General features: G+C 40.2%; 1 protein-coding gene across 1 annotated transcript in view; it reads right to left on the minus strand.

The window, feature by feature from the left end:
* LOC143316108 (contactin-associated protein-like 4) overlaps window positions 1-6925 on the minus strand; it is a 116738-nt gene extending 109813 nt beyond the window's left edge. The window contains exon 1 of the mRNA XM_076723819.1: window positions 6609-6925. Within this exon, the coding sequence (XP_076579934.1) occupies window positions 6609-6693 (85 nt within the window). The 5' untranslated portion in view covers window positions 6694-6925. The remainder of the gene's footprint in view (window positions 1-6608) is intronic.
* Window positions 6926-22157: the final 15232 nt, after the last annotated feature.

Here is a 22157-nt window from a genome sequence, read left to right on the forward strand (position 1 = left end):
AAGTTCCTCAAGTGTCCCATAAGAAATCTGCTTTCTGTTTTAAATACCCTCAACTGTGGAACACCTTCCCCTTGGATCTCAGAACAACTAAGTCCATGGGAATTTTTCAAAAGAAATTAAAGACACAATTAAAGATCGTTTTAATTTGGCTTTTAATTTAGGTGAACTTTGCCGTTATTTGTTGTACTGTTAGTTTTTTATTGTATTGTGATCAAACTGTTTTTGTTTGTTTTGTTTGCAACACAAGCCCACTGCCATCAGTTCCATTATACTGGAGAGAAGGCAGGCATCCCTAGTCGATATCGCCAGAACTCTGCAACTCACAGCAAAGAGATCTAGATGGATAAACAGCACTACACGCAAGAGAAGAAGAAATGTGATTTTGATGCGAGGTGTCCCTTTAAGATCTTGTATTCAGTTATTTATTTTCCTCATTGGATGTATTCTTTATTAATCCTTTATTAATTTAGTTGCTAGTAGACATTTGACTCTAAATATATCTCTTCATTTACCAGAAAGAAGCTGTGTGAGTGTGTTCTTTGAAGCAACACAGACGTCAGTGTATTGAATAGAATTCCCTCTAATGAGACTGATCAATTTAATGATTCATTTGGTTTATTTCTTTTCCTCTGAACAAAGGTAATGCCCCGAACTTAACAAGTGCAAAGATTTAACTTTAAGCTAGAAACCACAACAGTGCACTTATCAGTTTACGCCGAGAAGAAACTGCCATTGTGCTGATACAGTTCACAGGAATTTAGTTCTGCTCATGGATTGGGATAATTGTCATGAAGAAAATGACAATGTCTTCAAATGAAACACTTAACCTATTTCATAACCGCAAGGTTTTCTTCAAAGAAAAGGTAATTGCATTGAAAAATCATTTTAAAGTAATGCCACCCCGCCGGCAGGAGAGGAGAGCGGGACTTTTTGCTGAAACTTGTGTTGCTGTGCACCACAGAGCTGCAGCTGTGTGAAGGTGAGATGAGGGGAGTCAGGCGAATGAATGTGACATCACACGCACGCGCGCGCACACACACACACACACACACACACACACACACGCACATAAAAGAAAAAAGAAAAACCACTGATGGGTGAAATGAGAGAAGGAGTTGGGAGTGTCACTGCACGGCTTAAAGACGAAGGTCAAGTACAACGAATGTCCACACAGTGCACTGAACCAAACTCCTCCACTTCTTCTCATTTTTTGTACACTACTCATTTTTCTTCTACCAACTCTTGCTCTAGTTCTTCCCCATCACGCTAATAGAAATGATGTGTCCTCTAATTCTCTGTCTCTGTTTTACTCAAAACATTTTGGCTCAACTTTGTCCACCGTCCACCTGTGTCCTAAAATTGCAAACATAATTTTGGCCATCTCATGTATTACTTTGGCTGAAGGGCCGCATCAGTCTGCTCCAGTTAAGAAGGAGTTCTACAGCTCCTCTGATCAGCATAATTCGGGAGACCAAACCTAACCAGGGTATCCATCTGGGAATCTTCCCCCAGAGAACTGTTCATTTCAGAGACTGCTGCGGTGTTTTAGTGAATTTATGGATTAATTTTGTTGCTGTTGGGAGGACAGAGTAGGGGACACTGAAAATGGGACCTTTAGGAGAATCTGGAGGGTTGGCAAGTAGCTACATCTACAAACAGTAACATTGCATGAAAAGTAAATGAAGGAGAAAAACACGCAGCTCAAAGTGGATCCCACAGGATCATTTTGAGAACAAACTAGATTTTAGAAAACTAGAAAGCCAGCCTTGACATAGAGGAGAGGGAAGAGATCTCAGTTGAAGTATATTGTTTGGAATTGTCATATTTTTCTTTTTGAATATGTCCTAGATGCTTTCACACATATTTACTGCTCAGACTACAAAGGCAGTTCATCTTCTGACACCTTGGCAGCTAAATTAACCCATGTTATTAACCTTGGCAGTTACACAAACAGAATGTGATACCTTGCTAATCCTTTTTGACATGTACTCAATTGAAAACAGCACAAAGACAATATATTTAATGCTCTGCCTCATCAACTTCATTGATTTTTTTAAATATACGTTTATTCTGACAGACTGGGAAAGATGAGGAATGCTCCAAAAACACCTGTTTGGAACATTCCACAGGTAAACAGGTTGATTGGTAACAGGTGATAGTATCATGATTGAGTATTGTATATGCATATATTTTTTTGATTATAAGGTTCAAAGTTCACTCTTGACCTTGGACCTTGAGCAGCTGAGAGAACAACCTCACAACAAAGTCCATTTAGTAGCTGTTGTGGGGAAAAAAAATATTAAATGCACCGGCTCCACCAGCTACAACATTAAAATGTGTTTATGCATGTTGAACTGTTACTTTTACTCAAGTGTTATATGTTATATATGTTTTATGAGTTGTATATCAACTGTTTTTGGTGTTACATGTAAATCAAAGACAGATTGACACAAAGAGGTGATGAAGTCATATTTGCTAATAGCTGATGCCCTCACTTTCTACTTTCCTCCTGCATCAGACAGTGACAGTGAATAGTGACCTCAGCAGAATGTGGCTGATTCTTGGACCGATAACAAGTCATCTGATATAATGACAGGGCCATTTGATGAATGAGTCTGTTTTTAGGGAGGCAGACATTCACTGGGGAGCCGGCCTTGGGCAAACACAAAATCCCACAGGTCACAAAGGCAGATGGATGGACTGCAGTTCTCTGTCACTTTTATCGCTTAACTACTTGTCCCTGGATTAATAAATCTAGATTCATGACTGGCAGCTCCAGGCTCACACCACCAGCCGCTGCTGCTGTAACCTTGACTTTATCAGAACCTCTTCATGACTCCACTTCTACTAAACACATTTTCATAAATGACACTAAAGAAGAAAAGTAAGGGCAATTTATCCTGCACTACTTTGCTTTCCTTATGGTGGTTCTCTAAGACACCACCCTCTCGTGAAGAATAAAGGACAGCAGGGTTTGCAGAGAAAATGTCTCACACATTTACACCAAATTGATTTTATTCAGAGGTTTATGTTCTCTCAGTGCAAACCACCAGCTCATTGAAAAGTAATAAATTCTGATGAGACAGGGCTGTTCGCATATGAAGCAGGGAGCTCGGCCCAAATTTAAATCAACTCCTCTCCCAGCATATTTCTTCCCAACTTATTCTCTGTCTGGCTGTGGACTGGGGGAGATGAATTTCCAGGAGTCTGAGAAAATAACAGCACCTTAATACCTGTCCCACCCCCCACCCCCCCCAGCCTCAGCCTCAGCTAGTCAAATAATCAAACACATCTATCCAACCCACAGTCTCAGCCATCTGAGAGATGAGACGCTCCTGAGGTTACCCTGCTGCTTACACCGCTGCAGTAACCAAATGAACACAAGGTTGTGTTTTCTGTAATGTTTTAGAGAAATGCTGAGTACATGTGTCTACCTGAACACTGCTTGTGGTAAGGTGGTACAGATGATAACTGCGAAATGAAGCAAAACAAAGGAGGAGGAGAGTATGTGGATATGAGGGGCAAATTTCCCACTGGGGTCAGTAACGTTGAAGCTGGTGATGATGAAGATGATGGTGTGAGGTATGAGAATGTGTTGCAAATGACAACATTGGTCATTTGCTCACATGCTTAGTATGACTTGTGTTTTTCTGACATGTGACCTTTTGCAGCCATGCAAGTAATTACTTTTCTCTGTCACTAGGCAGCAGGAGCATCACACTGTTATAAAGGCACAAAACCACTTAGAAAGAGGTCCAAGTGAACATTTGGGCATTCAAAGCATATTACTTAACAATGACTCTGACCAACAGGTGACTTCTTTGGTTCTTTTACCTATGAAGGGATTTTTCTCTCACCATGACTGAGTTTTAGCTGAATACACTTAACCAAACTTTAACCACAGAGGCAGCAAATTGCATAAAAGACTCAAATCAGAAGTTTTTGGGAACATTCAAGAGTGTTTTGCAAGGCACCAACAATCTATTTTGTCATTTAAGCATGAAGACTCGCTGGATTTGTCCTATATTTTCTCACCTGAAACTGTTTGTCTTTCCTTTTGTAGTGTCTGTAAAACACATTCTACATTGCAGCTTAAACTGGAACAGCTGTGTGTGGTTTCATACTTCTGCACTTTGGATAGGAATTAGGTTTACGTGAAATTAGGGTAATGGTTGCGATCTACACAAGCATTCAGGCTGGATAACGCTGGAAGGTAGGAGATGCAATAAATGTTTAAACATGGGGATAATGGTGCACATTTTCAGACAGTCTCTCATGGAAGGCATTCATAGTGTTGCACTTAGCATTTGTACACATGTGAAAAGTGATAAAAAAAAAAAAAAAATGTAACTAATGAAAGAAAAGAGTTCCAGAGAGAAGTTCACACCCAGCCAGCTCTCTCACCTCCACACAGCTGGACAATCACCACATGAAGTGGCCCTGAATTAATGCCAGTCTGACAATTTCAGAAAGTAACAGAAATTGTTGGACAACGTCTTTTTCAAGAGCTGCTCAGCTATGTGTATCACTTGTGATGAACCATACTGGCAGCCTACAGTAAGCACAAATGTGTGTGTGTGTGTGTGTGTGTGTGAGAGAGAGAGAGAGAGAGAGAGAGAGAGAGAGAGAGAGAGAGAGAGAGAGGCACTATATAACAAGATGATTGATGTGATAATGACAGAAACCTCCTGTCCTCCATGTACAAAACAGGATGACTGATACAGTTCTTTCCTGAGCTGACACCTTTCCATTGCTTAGGAGGCATAATCTGGACAGGGACAGATCATTAAGTGGATGATAAAGGCTCTGACTGATATACAGTATCCTGCAGAGCAAAATGTATGTAGTGCAGTGGAGTGATACTGTAAAAACTCAGCTTTTGTGATTTGTCTGTTGGTCTTGGGCAGACTGGTGAGTCTGAGCTGATAAAGATAATGTGCCCATTTCATCTGAACGTGGGTCAGTTTCATTCCGTACTATCAATATGTCTCTTTATTTTACAGCTGTCGTCTTCCCAAACCATCAGTACAGTTGAGAAACCACAATATCCATGAATGCATGCATTCCTATTTTCTGTTCTCCACATCCACCACCATCATCCATCCATCCATCCATCCATCCACTCAACCAGCTGATTAACAATGTGTGTGTGAAAACGTTCTGATCCATCAGGCTTGTTAGTGATTTCTTTGTCAATGTGCCTGCAGGGATGTGATGGATAAGGCTGCTGTTATTTACAGCATCAGTCCGGGGGAGTACAGTGTACAGTGGGGAGGAAGGGTCATCAGATTTCACTACCTCAACAGTGCAGCAACTGGAACTATTCATTAAATCCTCCCGAGAGGAAAACAAAGGCTCTGGGACTTGTTGCAGGGTAGATTCTCTTGTTCCTTAAAACCAGTGGTCTCACACAGTTAAATAAGCAACTTTTTCATTTCATTTCACTTCAGAAATCATCCCTTTACCCAGGATCCCACTCTTGGGGTCTTTTCTGAGTGTAAAACTGGAGCTGAAGCAGCAGCAGCATCCCCCCTGTGCAGCTCTCTCACATCTCCAGACCACTGTCTCCCTCCCTCTCTCTCTCCCTCATGAGAAAACATCAAATGCTGGAAATGCTAAAATAAGAACACAACTTGTGGGAGTCACCGTCTCTTAAAACTTGACAGCCGTAAATCCCCAGAGGATGTGTGCTCCCTTTCAACAACAAGCCCCCGCGGTGGTCTGATCAGACCCAGCCAACTGTTTAATTCACTTAATTCACAGAATAAACTGCATGAGCCACAGCACCTCTTCCCAATCTGGAGAAACACGTTGCAGCGCAGATCAAAACCAACTTGCAGCTGCTGCCTTAATTTCCCTCTTTCATGCTGCATGCATTTATTTTGAAAAGAGAGAGAGCTCTTACAAACTGAATGATGGAAAAGAAAGTCTGACTTTTTTGAGCAAAAGGCTACAGATGGAAAAAATTAAGCAATCATTAATTGGACTGTTTCGATAACAGTTGGAGTCATTTTTTTCAAGCACAGTTGCTGAAGTCACAGCTTCTTTTCTCTGCTGTACATCACTGTGAAGTGAAGATTTTGGGGGGTTTGGCTGCTGCTCAGACAGAACAGGACATCTGAAACTCATCTTGTGCTTTAGGAAATTGTAATTAGAATTCTTTCACAGTTTCTGACATTTCATAGATTACATGATTAATTAGTGAAGCTGCAGATTAATCAATAATGAAAATAATCCCAGTCCTAGAATAGTCTAGATTCTCTTGATTAATCAAAATAGATACTGAATCTTAATGAAAGTATCGCTAATCATGTTTGATCACTTTACACTCTGCAATTAGCTGTTATATTAATGCAGAACAGAAAAAAAAAACACTTTTCATTTTTTCCGTCTCCATGAGCTGATTTTGCCTCTAATCATGTAGACACTTAAAAGTCTCATCAACAGCCAAAGTTGATGACACAGCCGGTCACACACAGTCAGCCACTGCCCCCCAGCATTGTTAGCACATACCCTTACAGCCAGTGATGTCTTAGTGCAACAACAAACCACGGGGGTCCCTTTCAACAGAGCAACGCGCTCAACATCCCGCGCACAGAGCCGCTCACCTTCTCCACCTGTCCCACAGGAGGCGAGCAGCAGCGAGGCGAGCAGCGCAGTCATCCCAGCGAGTCCTTTACTCCCCAAAGGCATGTTGAAGCGACGGGATGCTGCAGAGTATAATCCCGCCTGTCGGACGGAGACAGTCCCGTCCTTCTTCCACCCCCTCCTCTTCTCTTTACTCCTGCTCGCTGCTCTCCTCCAGCTCCGCTCCGGTGCGCTGCGCTGCCCTGCGCTGCAGTAGCCCTGCTGCCACTGTGTGGAGAGGCCGTCCGGTAGCCGGTAGGGAGGATGATCTCACACCGCCAGCCCTCCGCCAAGTGATGGAGGGAAAAGAGGAGGGCGGGTTTTTTTTGTTGCGGGTCCAGCAGAGCGCACCGCCTCCCGCACTTAGGTCCTGAAGAAGCTCAGAGTTCCTGGAGGGAGTCCCAGCACTGGTGTCACTACAGCGCAGGATGGACAGCATGTGGCTGATTGCTGTTTCGGTCTTTGACTCTTAATGGGGCTGTGAGCTGTAGGTCTCAATCTGAAAGCAACACAAGTCTGACATGTCTTAGCATGGGACTCACGGACAGATTATGATGGAGCCCTGCGCACAGACATGTAGGTGACCCCCCCCCCCCCCCCAAAAAAAAAAAAAAAAAGAAGCAAGACATTGACTATAAAAGCACTTTTTATGCCTCTTGTTTAGTGTCTGTCTGCACTAGTTTTCCATCTTTTTGCTTCTCTTTACCATTGTCTGAGGGTGTTTTGGCCCACTCTGCATACATCATTCTGCACAGTGAAGGTCAAACATCCAAGTGAAGTGGTAATGCAAAAATTTGAGTGGTAGGGGACTTTAAACTTGACTGAATCACTGTTTGAGGGCAGTACAAAGTGCTATGAGTTCTTAAGTTTGTTTGGAAAACATCTTAGCTTGTAAATACCTATATTTATAAATATAGTATACATTAAATTTGATTTCATTTAAAATTCACAAAAATGTAACAAAATGCAGCTGATTATGAATCCTCACCTCAAGATGCACAGTTATATGGTGCAAATCTAAAAGGTGATGATTTCATGGCATAATAGTGAAGGTATCTGGCCCTGTAGCCTCACAGCTGCAATGCACTTCAGCCAAACACAGACACCTTTGACAACCATAAAGTCTGAATATTTATGAAGATCTCAGATTAATGAATATTCTTGTCTGACACCTCATCACTCATTCTGATGTCAATTAGAATATTTGGCAGAAAGTACCTAAACACTTTTATAATTATGTATGTACTTTTCCCTCATATACTCAGTGAGTAAGGACTTGAATTTCAAAAGCTCCATCGGCCACTACGAAGACATCATAAGCTTTAGATGAACACCCACAAATGTCAGTCATCCACAATTACCCCAGAAACATACCACTGACCCTCAAACCGCGAAGAAACAACAAAGGGACTTCTGTTGTTCTTTGTGACAGTCAGCAGTGGGAGCAGCTGTAGTTTAGCCTTGCTAGTGTTCACCCACATGACCTTTGATCCTTGCTCTCAACTGCATGCTGTTTCTTATCAAGGTCATGCATTGCAGGATGCCAGCACAGTCTCCCTTTGATGATGGCCTTTTTAGAGGAGGACACAATACAAAAGAGATTGATTTCCCACCTCAAGGGGCAAAATCATCAGTTAGACATTGAGGAGGGGGGAACTGGGTGGGGTGCGGTTGGCGGAACCCTCCAAGTGAAAAAGAAGTATAAATATATTCAGTATGCAAAATTAAGTTAGTCCCAAAGGCCTGGGCTCCATGGTTAATGGTACCTTAGCTTAACTACACATACATAACTACAAATCAATTGTTCTGACAGGATAGAAAAAATAATAGAGCTGCATAGTGTGTTTGGTTTGGCACTATGACATTTGCAAAAATAGAAAAACACATTCTGAAGTTTGGCTGAAGCTAACTTGAGGCTTCAGTCTAATGTTGTGGGTGTCTTTCAAAGTTTCTGGGTTTATTTCTGTTTCATGGACAGTCCTTCTCTGTGGAGGGATGTCTTGGCAGTTTGATTGCTGGAAGAAAACACCAAATATAAACACAAATACCAGGGTAAACATACTGACTACATGTGTTTAGAGCCTCATATACTCACTTCACAAACGTATTCATGCAACAAGGGGATCTCTTAGGAATGACAACAGTGACCAATAAAACTCAACATATATGTGGCATGAGTATTGTGTTAAGACAGACTAAGAAATCTCTAACTATTTGCTTCAAGTTCTGGAAAGACGGGTTGAGCCGTGTTTCCATCAAGGTGGTTTTATGCACATTTTGAAATATAGCATTCAAAAAGCACAATGAAAATCCAAAAAAACTTCCTCAATTTCCCAAAAAAGCTTTTACGCTCCCTTGAGGTTGCTTTTGCCTTTTTTGAGAAAGTGATAATGATAGATGGAAAAACCTTTGCTGAATAAGTTCTGACATGGCAAACAAAACCCACGACTGGTCAGCTTTTTCCAATGCAAAAACCGAAGAAGAAGAAGAAGAGAAAGAAGAAGAAGCCGTTTCCGCTGTCATCATCTTCCCAGATATTCCCATAATGGTCTTTCATCTTCATAATCTTTATCTACGCACAGCATGAAGCATGGCCAATGATGGGTGACATGAAAGAACAATAACAACTTGCAGAAGAAATTCCTGCAGCCCTCTATCCATTTTTCTCGCAGGTGACTCCTGTTGTTTCGGGTTTTCAACATTCTTCTTCTTCTGCTCTGTTTATCATAGTCATGCGTAACATAGCTTATATATACCACCTTTAAAAACACCTTTAAAAAGGTGTTGCAGAAATATCAGGTTTACATTTTGAAGCGTTAGGGAATCCATCCCAGTCTCACCTCACCTAGAAAATCAACATAATGTCAACAGAGAGAGGAGAAAGTCAAGAGATTTGCATATGCATGATCACACAGGTGCAGAGAGGCTTATTTTGGCCGAAGTCCACCGTGCATGGCTCCATTTTCCTGCTTTACTGTACTTCACAAATGAACACTAACAAGACCTCAGTGGTGCACCAGAATGAGCAGCACAACAACTGGTTCATTTTCCCACTGATGCAGTGCGCTGCCAACACTGATGAAGCTGCTGCATTATCATATTCAACAAAGCATGCATGCTAAAGAATGATAGCTGGCAGCACAAGTGAGAGGTGGCACATGTTCAGAGGCTGTTAAGGAGAGCCGGTGAAGAATATTATGTATTGTTCCATCCAGCTGTTTTTATGTGCATTTTCAATTTGCGCATAAAAACAGCTGGATGGAAATGGCAAAAAAAAAAAAAAAAAACCGCTGAAATATCGCAAAACGGTTTTGCATGCTTGGATGAGGAAAAAAAGTTGGTGTATCAGTTAAAGCAAAAATCATGACGTATATGAAACACACATAGACTTTAACATCCACTGAAGAGACAAAAGAAGCCACAGAAGAAAACAGAAGATCTGTGTGAAGTGACAAGGAGAATGAAATTTTTATCATGAAATAACATGAATGACACATTTCTATCCCATTTTCCATATTGTTTTGCACCGTTTCAGGTTTTACTGACCTGATTGAAGAAATTCGCACCACAAGCTTTTCTTGATGAGCTCAAGTTCTAAAATGCACATTAATTTGCATTTTCTTTTGCAGATTTTCTGTAAATTTTGTTGAATTGTGCACTATATTTGGATGGAAATCTGGCTAACAATAAGAGGGACAGACAGCAGATTATACGAGTGAGTGCTGAGTGTGGTGGGAGTGACACACACACACACACACACACACACACACACACACACACACACACACGCACACACACACACACACACACACACAGAAAGCAACCTTTTAGTGCTCCACTTACTGACAGTAGAGGAGGAATCAATGAACTATGTGCTCTCTAATAACAGAAAAAGCAGAAAATGGTGGAAGACATGCACAAAGACAGTACACATACATCAAAATTTAAAAAAACAAAACAAAACTGAATATCCACAAACCTCTGCGGCTTCAAAAAAAATGTATTTCTTACTGATTAGATGCATCACATAAGAGGTGTAATAGGCAAAATGTGAGGGACATTTTTTTCATATTTTTAAGATGATGATAATGATACTGATTATTATTATTATTATTATTATTATTATTATTATTATTATTATTATTATTATTATTATGTGGCTATTATCAAGCCACAATCACATCTCCATGTATCTTGATTTTAATGTTTATTGTTATATGGACAAATACACAGCATAGACCAATGCCAGTTACCACCACATTACTTTACATTCCAGGTTAGTATAACATACTTCTCTTGTATGCACACCATGGACAGCACACCAACAAAATAAGGCAACTGAAACCCCAGAGCCAAACTATCTAATGTTATTTTTCTCTGCATGCACATGTTGGGTGCCGACAACCTCCCTGCACTACCGTCACCTCTGTTATACATGATTGGTGGAATAACAATCGATGACACAACCAAACAAAGCCATAAAACATAAAACTCTCCTGCCTTCTCGATAAGTGGCCTTTTTACAATATCACTGGGTGATAAGATTTTTCAGCTGGTGTAAAGCTGCTCTTTCACACATTTAGCCACTTGAGAGAAATCGTACCAGCTTACCTCTCAATATCTTGCACAACTATACATTATCTTAAGAGGCCTGACTATTGGAGAGGATGTTTGTGACCATAAAAAGTTGGGCATTTTAAACATCTCTCCAAATCCAAAGTAAAGCGTAATGTTTTTTTCCTGTCTTTCTGTGTCTGTATTTATCCCTCTTCTCTCACCAGCTTTGGTCCCTCAAGGACTTTGCTCTTCCTCTCCGTACAAAACACTTGTGAGGAAACACTTGTGAAAAATTCAAAAAGCAGCTCTCCCTCTCTCAATGTTACATTGTGCCATATATGGGAACATAATTCCACCATCACCATCCCGTCCTCCTGTGAAAAGCAAAATTGAAAAATTGGACCAGTGCTATTTGTCCTCTTGATTATTTGTTGCCATATCTGAAAGATCTGATGAAATTGCCTTACAATCACACAGAATGCGAAACCATTCTGCAGTGGAGGTGTGAGAAAAGTAATTTCTCACACATTGTGAAAATACATCATCTCATCTCAGCCGGCTGACTCATTTGCTCTCAGAGACACTTATTAAATATTACCATGAAAATACCCCCCATTCTGCTTTGAATACAAAGATGTTACATTATTGTTAATATAGTTACTTCTCCGATTTATCTAATGAGTATGTGCTGCATGAATTCCATTTCAAATGTGCTTTTCATTCAAAGAGATGCTCAAAAGGAAACAGTATAAAGACTAGAGTTGAAAGGAATAAAAAAAAAAACTGTAGAGTTACAAGAAAAGTTGCCATTTGCAAGAAAAATGTATTTGTCCAGTTTTTAAGCCAGCCACTGTCTCCATGCTGGATATGTTCGCTCTCCTGTCGGCCAAATGCAAAGCTGCAAAGTCCTAGTGACAGGAGGAAACAGGCTATGGTATGATGTGGAGATGCAGAGACAGTAAGTAGTGCTGGGTTCATGTCAGATCTGTCCGTCGAAATGAACTCATTTGTACAGGTTTCTGTACTGTGAGTTTTAGTCATGCTAACACTCTGGCAGATTTCTTCTGGAGGGAGAGTCAAACCTCAATGAGCAAAGGCAAAGAAGTGAAAGCTTCCTGGCTTAGTAATGAGCCCTTGTGAAAAATGCAAGAAGGAAAAGAGGCACTATTATCATGAAACCTATTGCCACTGCCGACTGAAAAAAAACAACAACTTCCTTTAATTGTTGAATGTTAAATGGATTCCTGTTTAACAGAGAGACATTTTCTGTTTCCCATTTTATTGTGCAGAAGGATTTGTCTCACCTAATGAAGAAGGCTGAATGAAGATGCTGATAATTTATTGATTTTCTTCATAGAAACTCTTTCTGCTCCTGCAAAGAGGTTAGAGGTCAGGCAGGCCACAGACCATTAGTCCTGGAAGGAGTCAAGAACTAATTTTTTCAGAGCTCTATGAAAAAATAATGAATATTTATATTGCACTTTTCCTCCCAATGTTACAGTGTGCTCTACAGGGAAGCAAACAATAAGAGCACACAACAAAGCAAGCAAACAAACAAAGACAAACAATGAAATGATAAAACACAAGGAGGATGAAAATAATATAAAAAGTTAAATAAAACATAAAAGGACAAAATTGGAATTGTTATCCAGAATAGAAACATATACAAAAGTTTGGGTTTTTTTTTAAATAAAACAATGTTTTGAAAGAAATTGAAGAGAAGTTCAAATGTTGGGCATCTTTATCTGAAGTAGTGCAACAAGCAGAAATACAACATTGAAATAAGCCTATGTTAAATTGTCTTGGTGAACATTTTAACAAACAGTTGGCTATTTATACATCCAGCAGACACAGAGCAACATTAATTTTGAGCTTTTCTCCACAAAGTCCAGTATTTACTCTCTTTTGCTCTATTTGGGTCTCCACCAACTTCTGACAGAAATATCTGGCTCTTTCACAACTGAATTCAATAGCTAACCATTAATTATGTGTAGCCAAATACAACACTAATGAGAGCAGTGAGAGTCAATCGAAACAGTAAAGCTGCTCGCTATAAAACCAAAACAATGAGCTGAAAGATGCCAAAATGCTCAATAAAGCTGAGGGGAATCGTACAAGTGGTGATCATTATACATAATAGTATACATATGATAAATGTGTTTATCCCCCAAACAGTTTATATCTTTGTTTTCTACAAGGTTTTGCAAAGTTTAAATATAATCTTCCTCAGCCTATCTCGGGGACAGAATTAAGTTGCTGTGTCAAATAGCATCTACTGTTAGTATTCATTCCTTTCTTACCTGCTGTTGGCCCTAGTTAGCATATAGTGCAAATGAGTCTCAGTGGAGTCAGTGAAAATAATTGCCTCATTTACCCAGACATCCGCTTCACTTTGATATTGAAATCCTCCTGCATTAATATGTAAACAGATGCATGCTCACATAGTTAGGCTTTCTCATACCCTCACAAACACACGCACGCACACACACACACACACACACACACACACACACACACACATATACACAGAATTCCTCCATCAACACAATGCTGTTTTTTGCTTATCAAGCATCAAAGCTAGCATTAGATTTCACAACAGTGAGTCCAGTAATGGCTGCTCCCCACTGGGCATCTAATTCTTCATTTGTTCACATTACTGTTGTTGATTTTTCCTTTCAGCGTTGCTTTTTCTTTTTCTTCAACTCTCTGAGTAACACACTTTCAATAGATGAGCTGGGTACAGCCATGCCCTTTGTTTGAATCACACAAGAAGTAGGCTAACGTTGGCTTTTAAATGGCACTGGAGTGCATTTCAGCATGTTATTTCTATACTTGAGTGATTCCTAATCAGGGTTATTTGTACCCCAGGGTGTACTTCTACATTTACCAGGGAGTATGTGGAAATATTGTCGGGTAGCTACAAGTAATGGATGTTTGGTTGAAAGAGCTAGCTGGGGGGAAAAAATGTTTGAAACAATTTAAAAAGTCATTAATTAAAAGCAATGAATAGCTTTAATGTTTGAAACAGCAAAAAGTAATGACTAAATGTTGAGATAACTAGCTAAAAGTAATGGTTAAAGTAGCTAGTTAAAAGTAGCCTAACAAATAAATGGTTGAAATAGGCTAGCTAGCTCAGCATAAAGGATAAAAATGGCTAGCTAAAAGCGATGAATAAATGGTTGAAGTAGCTAGCTAAATGTAATAGATAAATGGCTTAATATATTCAACCATTTTCTGTATCCATTACCTTTAGCTAGCTAGCTAAAATGATTGGGTGTGAAAGGGGCAGCTTCAAAAGGTTTGGTCGATCACAAACAAACATTTGTTTCACAAATTGCATCAAGGATATCATTATGTGGGCTCACAAACACTTTTCTTAAACAGCTGTTGGTAAACACAGTTGGTTTGCAAATGATTGCATTCTGTTTTTATCAAGCAGCAACCACTGAGGCAGAAAATGACGCAAACATGGAAGTACCAAAAACTGCATTTCCTCGAATGGCCACATGAGGCTCACTTCAACAGTCAATCCCCATAGATCCCCATAATAAAATGCCCAAATTTACAGCAGAAATAAACATGTTTACAACATACAAGTCCAACATTTGTCTGGGAGGCTGACACCCTACATTTAAGAGTAGGCTTACAACTTTCTTTTGATAAACTTACAGTTAGGGCTGGCTCAGGCTTGCCTTGGCCCTAGTTATGCTGCTATAGGATTAAACTGCCAGGGGATATGATATGACACTTTACTGGATTTTAGTGCTGCTACAATTTTAAATTTTCTGGAATCTTTTAACACCAGACAAATGAGACACATCTCTTGTGGATTTTAGTTATTTTTTTTATTTATTTGTTTTTGATATTGTATGGGAAATCCTGCGTTTGTTCAATTTATTCATTTTGTTTCTGTAAAATCTTTTTTTTTTTTTTGTATTTTACTCCCTTATTTAGTTATTTCTGTGGTAATTTGTGTACTGTGGAGAGGTGTGGGGATGTGTTTCCTTTTTTTTTTTTTTTTGGCAGGCTGTGTGGTGTGGTTCTCCAGGTGGCTTGGGAGCTCCAACACAGCTGGGACTCATCACAATCAAGCACAGCATAATGACTGTGGACTGCGGAGGACTCATCAGATTGTTTCTGCTGCTTAGTGGTATTGTTTGTTTATCAGTGCTACCTATGTGTATAAGTGAATCCAGTTTTTGTTGTCGTGTTGTCATCACAAGTGCCTGATCTCCTGTTTTTTGTGTGTTTTTGCTTTTGTTTTTTATGTTGTTCCCCCTTTTGCTTAAGTTCGCCTGCACCGATCTCCAGCTCCAGTGTCTCTGCCACCATGCCACCCAGCCTCTTGCCTCCACCTGCCTTGAGCCTCAAGCCCTCACCCATCACCACTTAGTTTCACCTGTGCCTCTACCACTACATGCCTTCAACGCTGTACTCACACCACCTGAGCTCTATGTGCTCCAGCGTATCTCTGAGCTGCTCTCCACCTCAGTACCCTGTGCCTAACCTGCTGTCCTCAGGACTTCCCAGCTACAAGTCTCCTGTGTACCTGAAGTCTCCACTCGTTGCCTATTCAGTAACTTCCTGTTTTGCCCTTACTCCCTGCCTGTGTGTCAGCTATTCAGTCCAAATTCTGCCCAAATGTAACAATTTAATATATTTCTATATTAACTTCAACGCCACAGACAGAAAAGAGCAAAAATCTGGAGGTAGAGATTTTATCAAGTCTTTAATTTTTCATGGTTTTAGTGAGGTAAATATTAACCTGAGCACTGGTCCTTAATTACACTTGCTGTATTTAAAAGCAGCAAGTGTCTAGCAAGGATCTAAAATGGGTGAGGATCAGCTGTTGTGAAGACTGGACAAGCTGAGTTCACAAAGTACAGTAGAAGTGATAGCTGTAAAAAGAATTCTCCTCACCACAATGCACATTTGATGGATTCAAGGCTGTCTATGGTTTCTCCAAAAAAGCAGGCCAAATTAGTAGGTTAAAGAGATGAAGGCTGCGAACCTAGCTAGAAGCCTCATCAAGAACATTTTCAAGAAAATGTCCTCTGAGGTGAGGAAGAGTGCAACGCTCTGCAATTACTTGATGCTTGAAGTCATGCTGACTCAAAGACTAAAGAGAGCAGCAGTCATACATCATCATCAGAAGGCTATCTTCAGGCCCTAACAATCAATCCTTTTGTTGTACATTTACACACACACACACACACACACTGGAATGAAGATTGTAGCTGAAAACAGAAGACCATCACCCTTGATGCTACAGGTGGTCTGGTACAGAAAATCCCTCATCAGGATACACCTTCCTTGCCTGTCATAGAACTGATCTCAAGCCACCATTCTGTTCTATTTCCCACTGGCTCATGGAGGTCAAGAGGAAGTCGTCTGACACAACAAAAAGAAAATGGCACAGTTTGAGACCGATTATAGTTGGGCTCTGGTTGTTAGTTAATCATGACATTGTGCACATATCCTTCAACAAGGCGAATATAAGGAGAATATTTCAGTGTAACCAGAGCATTGAACTGATTCCCAACTTCACAGTGCTGCATCTATTCTCTGGCCCCTGCGTTAGAAGCATTTGGCAAAAAGAAAGCACCAGTAGGCCAGCTGCTAACGATATTGTTGGAAAGTCACATTTTACACATGCTTTACAAGTCAGACAGAGCCACGCTGACTGTGAAATCCTCTCAGATGATGCAGTTGGCATAAAAACCATTACCTCTGTCCTGATCATCAGTGTGCTGTCAAAAAAACTATATAGGGATTTTCCCATGGTGGAGTGGTTTGTTGCTTGGGGATCTGTCAGCCGGGAAAATGCACAACTTGTAACAAAGATGAAAAAGACATAATTAGGATACCAACTGCCATGTTGAGCTATGCGTAAGTTTGGTCAAACACTTCCTGTTAAAAGTACTAGAGAGCAGCAGAATTCGTATCCAAAATGTTTGCCTCAATACACAAAAGATTTGCAGAGCACATAATCTGCCAATGATTATGTGCTCTACATATCTTTTGTAGAGTTTGAATACAAATATATCTAATTGTTTTAAGTGAGTCACATTTAGTTACATTCATATTCATAAACAACACTGTAAGTTGATGTAATGATGAGAAGGTGGTGATTGCTCAGCGTAGAGGTCAGTATTCAGTGAGTAATATTTATGGCTGATCTGTCCACGTCCCTTGTGCAGTAGTGATGATAAGGTGTACACAAATATTGACTATTCACTGGTGGTGTCAAATGAGAGCCAACATTATGTATGGGCACCATACATACAATGTGCTTAACTATTTAAAGTGTATTAACATTAACCTTACTGAGGGAATATTTAAGGTTTAGGCTGACAAAAGACAGGGTGGATGTTATGTGTCACCCTCTACAACAGGATGGAAGCAGCTGTGGTGTTATTGCAGTCAAGGTAAGATGAAGAGATATTGTTTTTGTCATGTCATGTAAAAGATTTTTTTTTTCTTGAAAAAATTGCTTAATTTCAACCAATTTATGTTAATGTAAATTTCAATGAGAAATGACATATCTGTCTTGGGAGGCCTTTCTAGTCATGGGTCCAGAAGTTAAATTTGAGACATCCAAAAAGGAAATGAGGGGAGAGGCAAAGGGAGAGGAGAGGCAAAACCCAAAGGCATCAGGTTCATATGCTGTGAATCCCAGTTCATGCAATATATGTCATGTAATTCTTCTGTTTCAATTTTTGATGAGTGTACTTGTGTGCAGCTTTAAGGCCTTCGGGATCTGGACATCCCATTACAGACTGGGTGAGATGTCGTGAAGCACCAGTTGCAATGTGGAATCGTGATGTAGACATGATGAGTTCGCTTGAGTATTTCTGAGGAAAAGGCAGCTCATACAAGCATGTAAACACCATGGTATCTAATAGCAAAATGATAACAACATAAATATAAATCAGTTTCATTTGAACAGGTCCATTGTGATGATTGTAGAAGATGGCTCTGTGTCCAATTTAGGAACAGATCATGGTTTGACTTAAAATAAGTACAGTAGTTACATTTGTTAGTTATGTACATTAAGTTGCGTACATTACAATTCTTGACTTAAATCAACCAACCTCTTTTGGTTTCACACAGGACACAAACCCTGGTCTCCTGGGTGAGAATCCTGTGCTTGACATATCAAACCACCCCACCTTCCTCCAAACACAGACTTTTTTTGTTCTATACACTGCATAATTTGAGGTGCTGGGAATGAGAACGCACTGTCTGCACCATAAATGGCACTAAAGCGCTACCCAGTGCCTTAAAAAGTGACACCAGGGGATCCTGAACAAGCTTCCGGATGCGACAAGTTAGGAATGAGAACAGGTTTTCAAATAATAATTTATTTGCGGTCCCTAGGTGAAACCCCTATGATTAAGAGCAGTGCTTTTCAGTGAGGTAACTGCCCTCTTACTGTCAACAACGAGTGAGACTGAGTAAGAAGACAGGACTTCTTGCTCGCAGCTTGAAACTAACTTCACTGCACTGCAACATGCAGCTTCTGAGACTCCAAGTGGTGCTGCGACCAGTTTAAATATTGACCGTTCAACTGTATGAAAAAAATGCTATATCCATTACAATATCCACTTCCATAGAGTCAATTGTGTGAAATACCATTGCTTGAAATCATTGAAGGGGTCCATGAAGAGTTCATCTGACATGGCTGTGGACATAGACCGGACAAGAAAGGATGGGGACCACTGCTACATGTACATGATGGAGGGTGAAAAGAGGAAGAGATTAGTGGGGGTGGGCTTTGGGGTTTGTGATAGTCGCAGGTTTGGGTCTGAGAATCCATTCACACATATTTTGATATACAATTAGCCAGAATGCAATATTCATGGCTGAATTTTACAGCACAGTACATTTAACTCCAGGATTTTCAGCAGTTATGTGACAGTTGCTTCACTGTGTGAATATTGATAGAAAATGGAGGTTATTTCACCCCAGTGTCCTTTATGGTTGAGTTCAGCTGATATGAGCTGATGAAATTTCATATCAGACCTTATAATGGTGGCCATGCCGATCATCATAATTGGACTTGCTCTGGGGCAAATAGTGAGAGTCTGGACAGCTCCCAGGTTTGTTCCCACTGCTGGAAAATTGTATTCAGTTTTGCTGAAAACGAGCATGTGTGCTCAGCAAAGCTTCCCTGTGTAAAGTAATATGACGATAACATCAAATAATCAACACTTTAAACATTTTCCAGTGTGCTCATATTCTACTCCAGCAAATCATTTGGCAGGGTCAGGTGATAAGGGAGTAATAGGCAGTGTGGCCTATCCAGCTTCGACTCCTGATATGATGCTTTAATTTGCTTCTAAATTAAATGAAACATTTTGCTTCGCAGCTGTTCCTGAACCACTCTACAATCTCCAAGTCCTCGTTTTTTTCCCCACGTGCTCTTATTTATTTTGCAAACCAAATGGAGTCAACCGAGTGATCAATGCACTCTTCCTCTAACTTTTTATTCACAACATCTGCTGCTAGATTCTCAGAGCTTTTGGCAGGTCATTTGGCTGGAAAAATATTCAGTGTCTCCATTGCCGCATGCTCCTGGAAGAACCTCAACATCCCTTTTATGTTTTATTCATTCATTTTCCAAACCTACTTACTCCTGTTCAGGGTCACGTGGAGTTGGAGATCTATCCCAGCATGCACTGAGTGGAAGGAAGAGATGCACTGTTCATATGCAGACGTCCAATCCAACTCTCAGTTTCATACCTGTGGGCAATCAGTTATTATTTATTATTATTATATTATTGATGTCCAATAATCCAAGTGTAAACTGGCACTGGGCAATTGTGAAATATTCTGGTCTGTAAGGGTTTTGTCAGTAAGCTGAGAGCTGCTTCACATCTCTGCCCAGTCACCCTTGTAATGAAAACAAACACAGCCTCAAGGTGTTACTTATGAGACTGGATTTATAAAGCAAGGTCAGACAAGAGAAGAGAAAACAACAGTCTATAAAAGTGATATCAGTATTCATGTTTCCTCTGGCTCATCCTTGAAACATTCTAATATTGCAGGTTTACCAACACCTTTCTTAAATCGATTTGTTCATCATCCAGGAAAACGCAAGCCTCTTCTCTTCAGCTTTATCTGTGATTTATTTATTTATTTATTATCCAGGATTCATTCTTTTCTAAGTACGGCTCACTGCTGTCAATCAGGCAACATGTCTCCTGAGGATGGCTGATTCGCGGCCTGCTGGCACAACTCTGCATGCCTGACATCATCATCTCTCACTAATAACATCACAAACATTGATTGTCTGGTATGAAAACCCCCCAAAATAGGTGCTTGAGAAAAATCCCAAATAACAAGCAGTAGCTACAGCACTTCCCTCACTGTGAAGTGAGTGCTAAGTGTCCGCCGGACAGTTCAATCTGAATCTTTTGCACTTGTCCCCCAGAGACAGTTAATGGTGCTGGTATTGGGGATTCAGCTCTTTCGGGATTCCTACAGATAGCAGTTTTCCTTCCATTTAGCTGGTATTAATTACATTTTTAAGTGTGTGTCTTATACAGTGATAACTGTATGCAAGCTGTTTCTATGGAACCAGAGAGGCATAACATCCATTTAACCACAGCAAGATGATATCCCCACAGGTGCTTCATTGATCTGGGCGACACAGTAACAGGAGAGTTTCTAGCTTTCACTCTGGTTGAAAATGGAATTTTGTCTTTTTTTTTATCCATTAATAATCCACAGGGAAAATGTTTCACGTTATGTCTAAAAATAGCATTCAATTTCACCTACTTAATTAAAAGATTGTTCAAAAGAAATTAATCAGAGTTTAACCTGCATGTTGCTAGAAGGCAACTCTGCTTGAGTCAGAATGAAGATGATGAACAGAAGAACAATTCTGCATTTCACACATCGTACATTAATTAAATGTTGGTATCATGGCGTTTCTAATCAGTGGTCTCTTGCCTTTGTTATGCGTGTAGATCACAGCCATGCAGTGATCCAAACACACAGTAAAGGTTGAAGACAAAGACAGCAGTTGGCCTTGGACTTTTTTACTGGAAGCATTTGTGGCACTTTAAAAAACACACTTGAGAGCACATTGAATGTGATTACAAATTGGGACAGACAATTACATTAGTATTATATGACAGCTAGACCAAAGCCACTGTAAACATTAATTAGTACAAGAAACAAGTAACAAGAAAAGGGGATTCACAAAGTACAGACTAACTTTGAATCAGATACTTGTCCCTCACGCTGGGGGCAAACAATGTGTGATCAGTTAAAGAACAATATTCAGTCCCAGAGGATGTACCACACAGTAATTCATCTAGGAAACATACTGTTAGCCCAACAGAGGATCACAGAAAAACTGAATTAACAAACCAGCAACAACAAAACAGCTGTAATAAGAAAAAGAGTAACTTTACATAATGCTCCAACAGAAGATTAGATAAAAGATGTCTGTCCAAACAGTATTTACCTGAGCACAACTCTGACAACAGCGCAGCTGCTGTGGAAGTGCACCAGCAGGGGTTAACAGCAATAGAACGCCCAACATTTCATTTAATATCCTACCCGTCTTTAGATAGTCATCCACATTGACCCTGCAAGGAAATACGGGCAGCCATGGTTCTTTCAGACAGATTAAACAAACAAGGACAAAGAGCTTTGCTGGAAAACCCAGCACAGGCATGATCTCCGTGCTGGTTAGTGCTGGTTTTTTACATCCCTCCTTTAGTCTCAACATTGTCTGGTCTTTCTGGCAATACGGCCTATACAACAGTATGACAGCTTGCATTAACAGCGTTACAATCATCTTCTATATAAATTGTCCTGGAAGTAAAGGTTTCATTTATTTTATGCAAAGACATTGTTAATCTCCTGACTACCAGTAGTTCAAGTTTGTCCCCTGTGGAGGACATTTGTAAACCTGAATATCTCCCACCCACTGCATACTACTGGATTAACTCCTTTTG

Source organism: Chaetodon auriga, chromosome 3, assembly GCF_051107435.1.
Source record: "Chaetodon auriga isolate fChaAug3 chromosome 3, fChaAug3.hap1, whole genome shotgun sequence".
Taxonomy (NCBI): Eukaryota; Metazoa; Chordata; class Actinopteri; order Chaetodontiformes; family Chaetodontidae; genus Chaetodon; species Chaetodon auriga.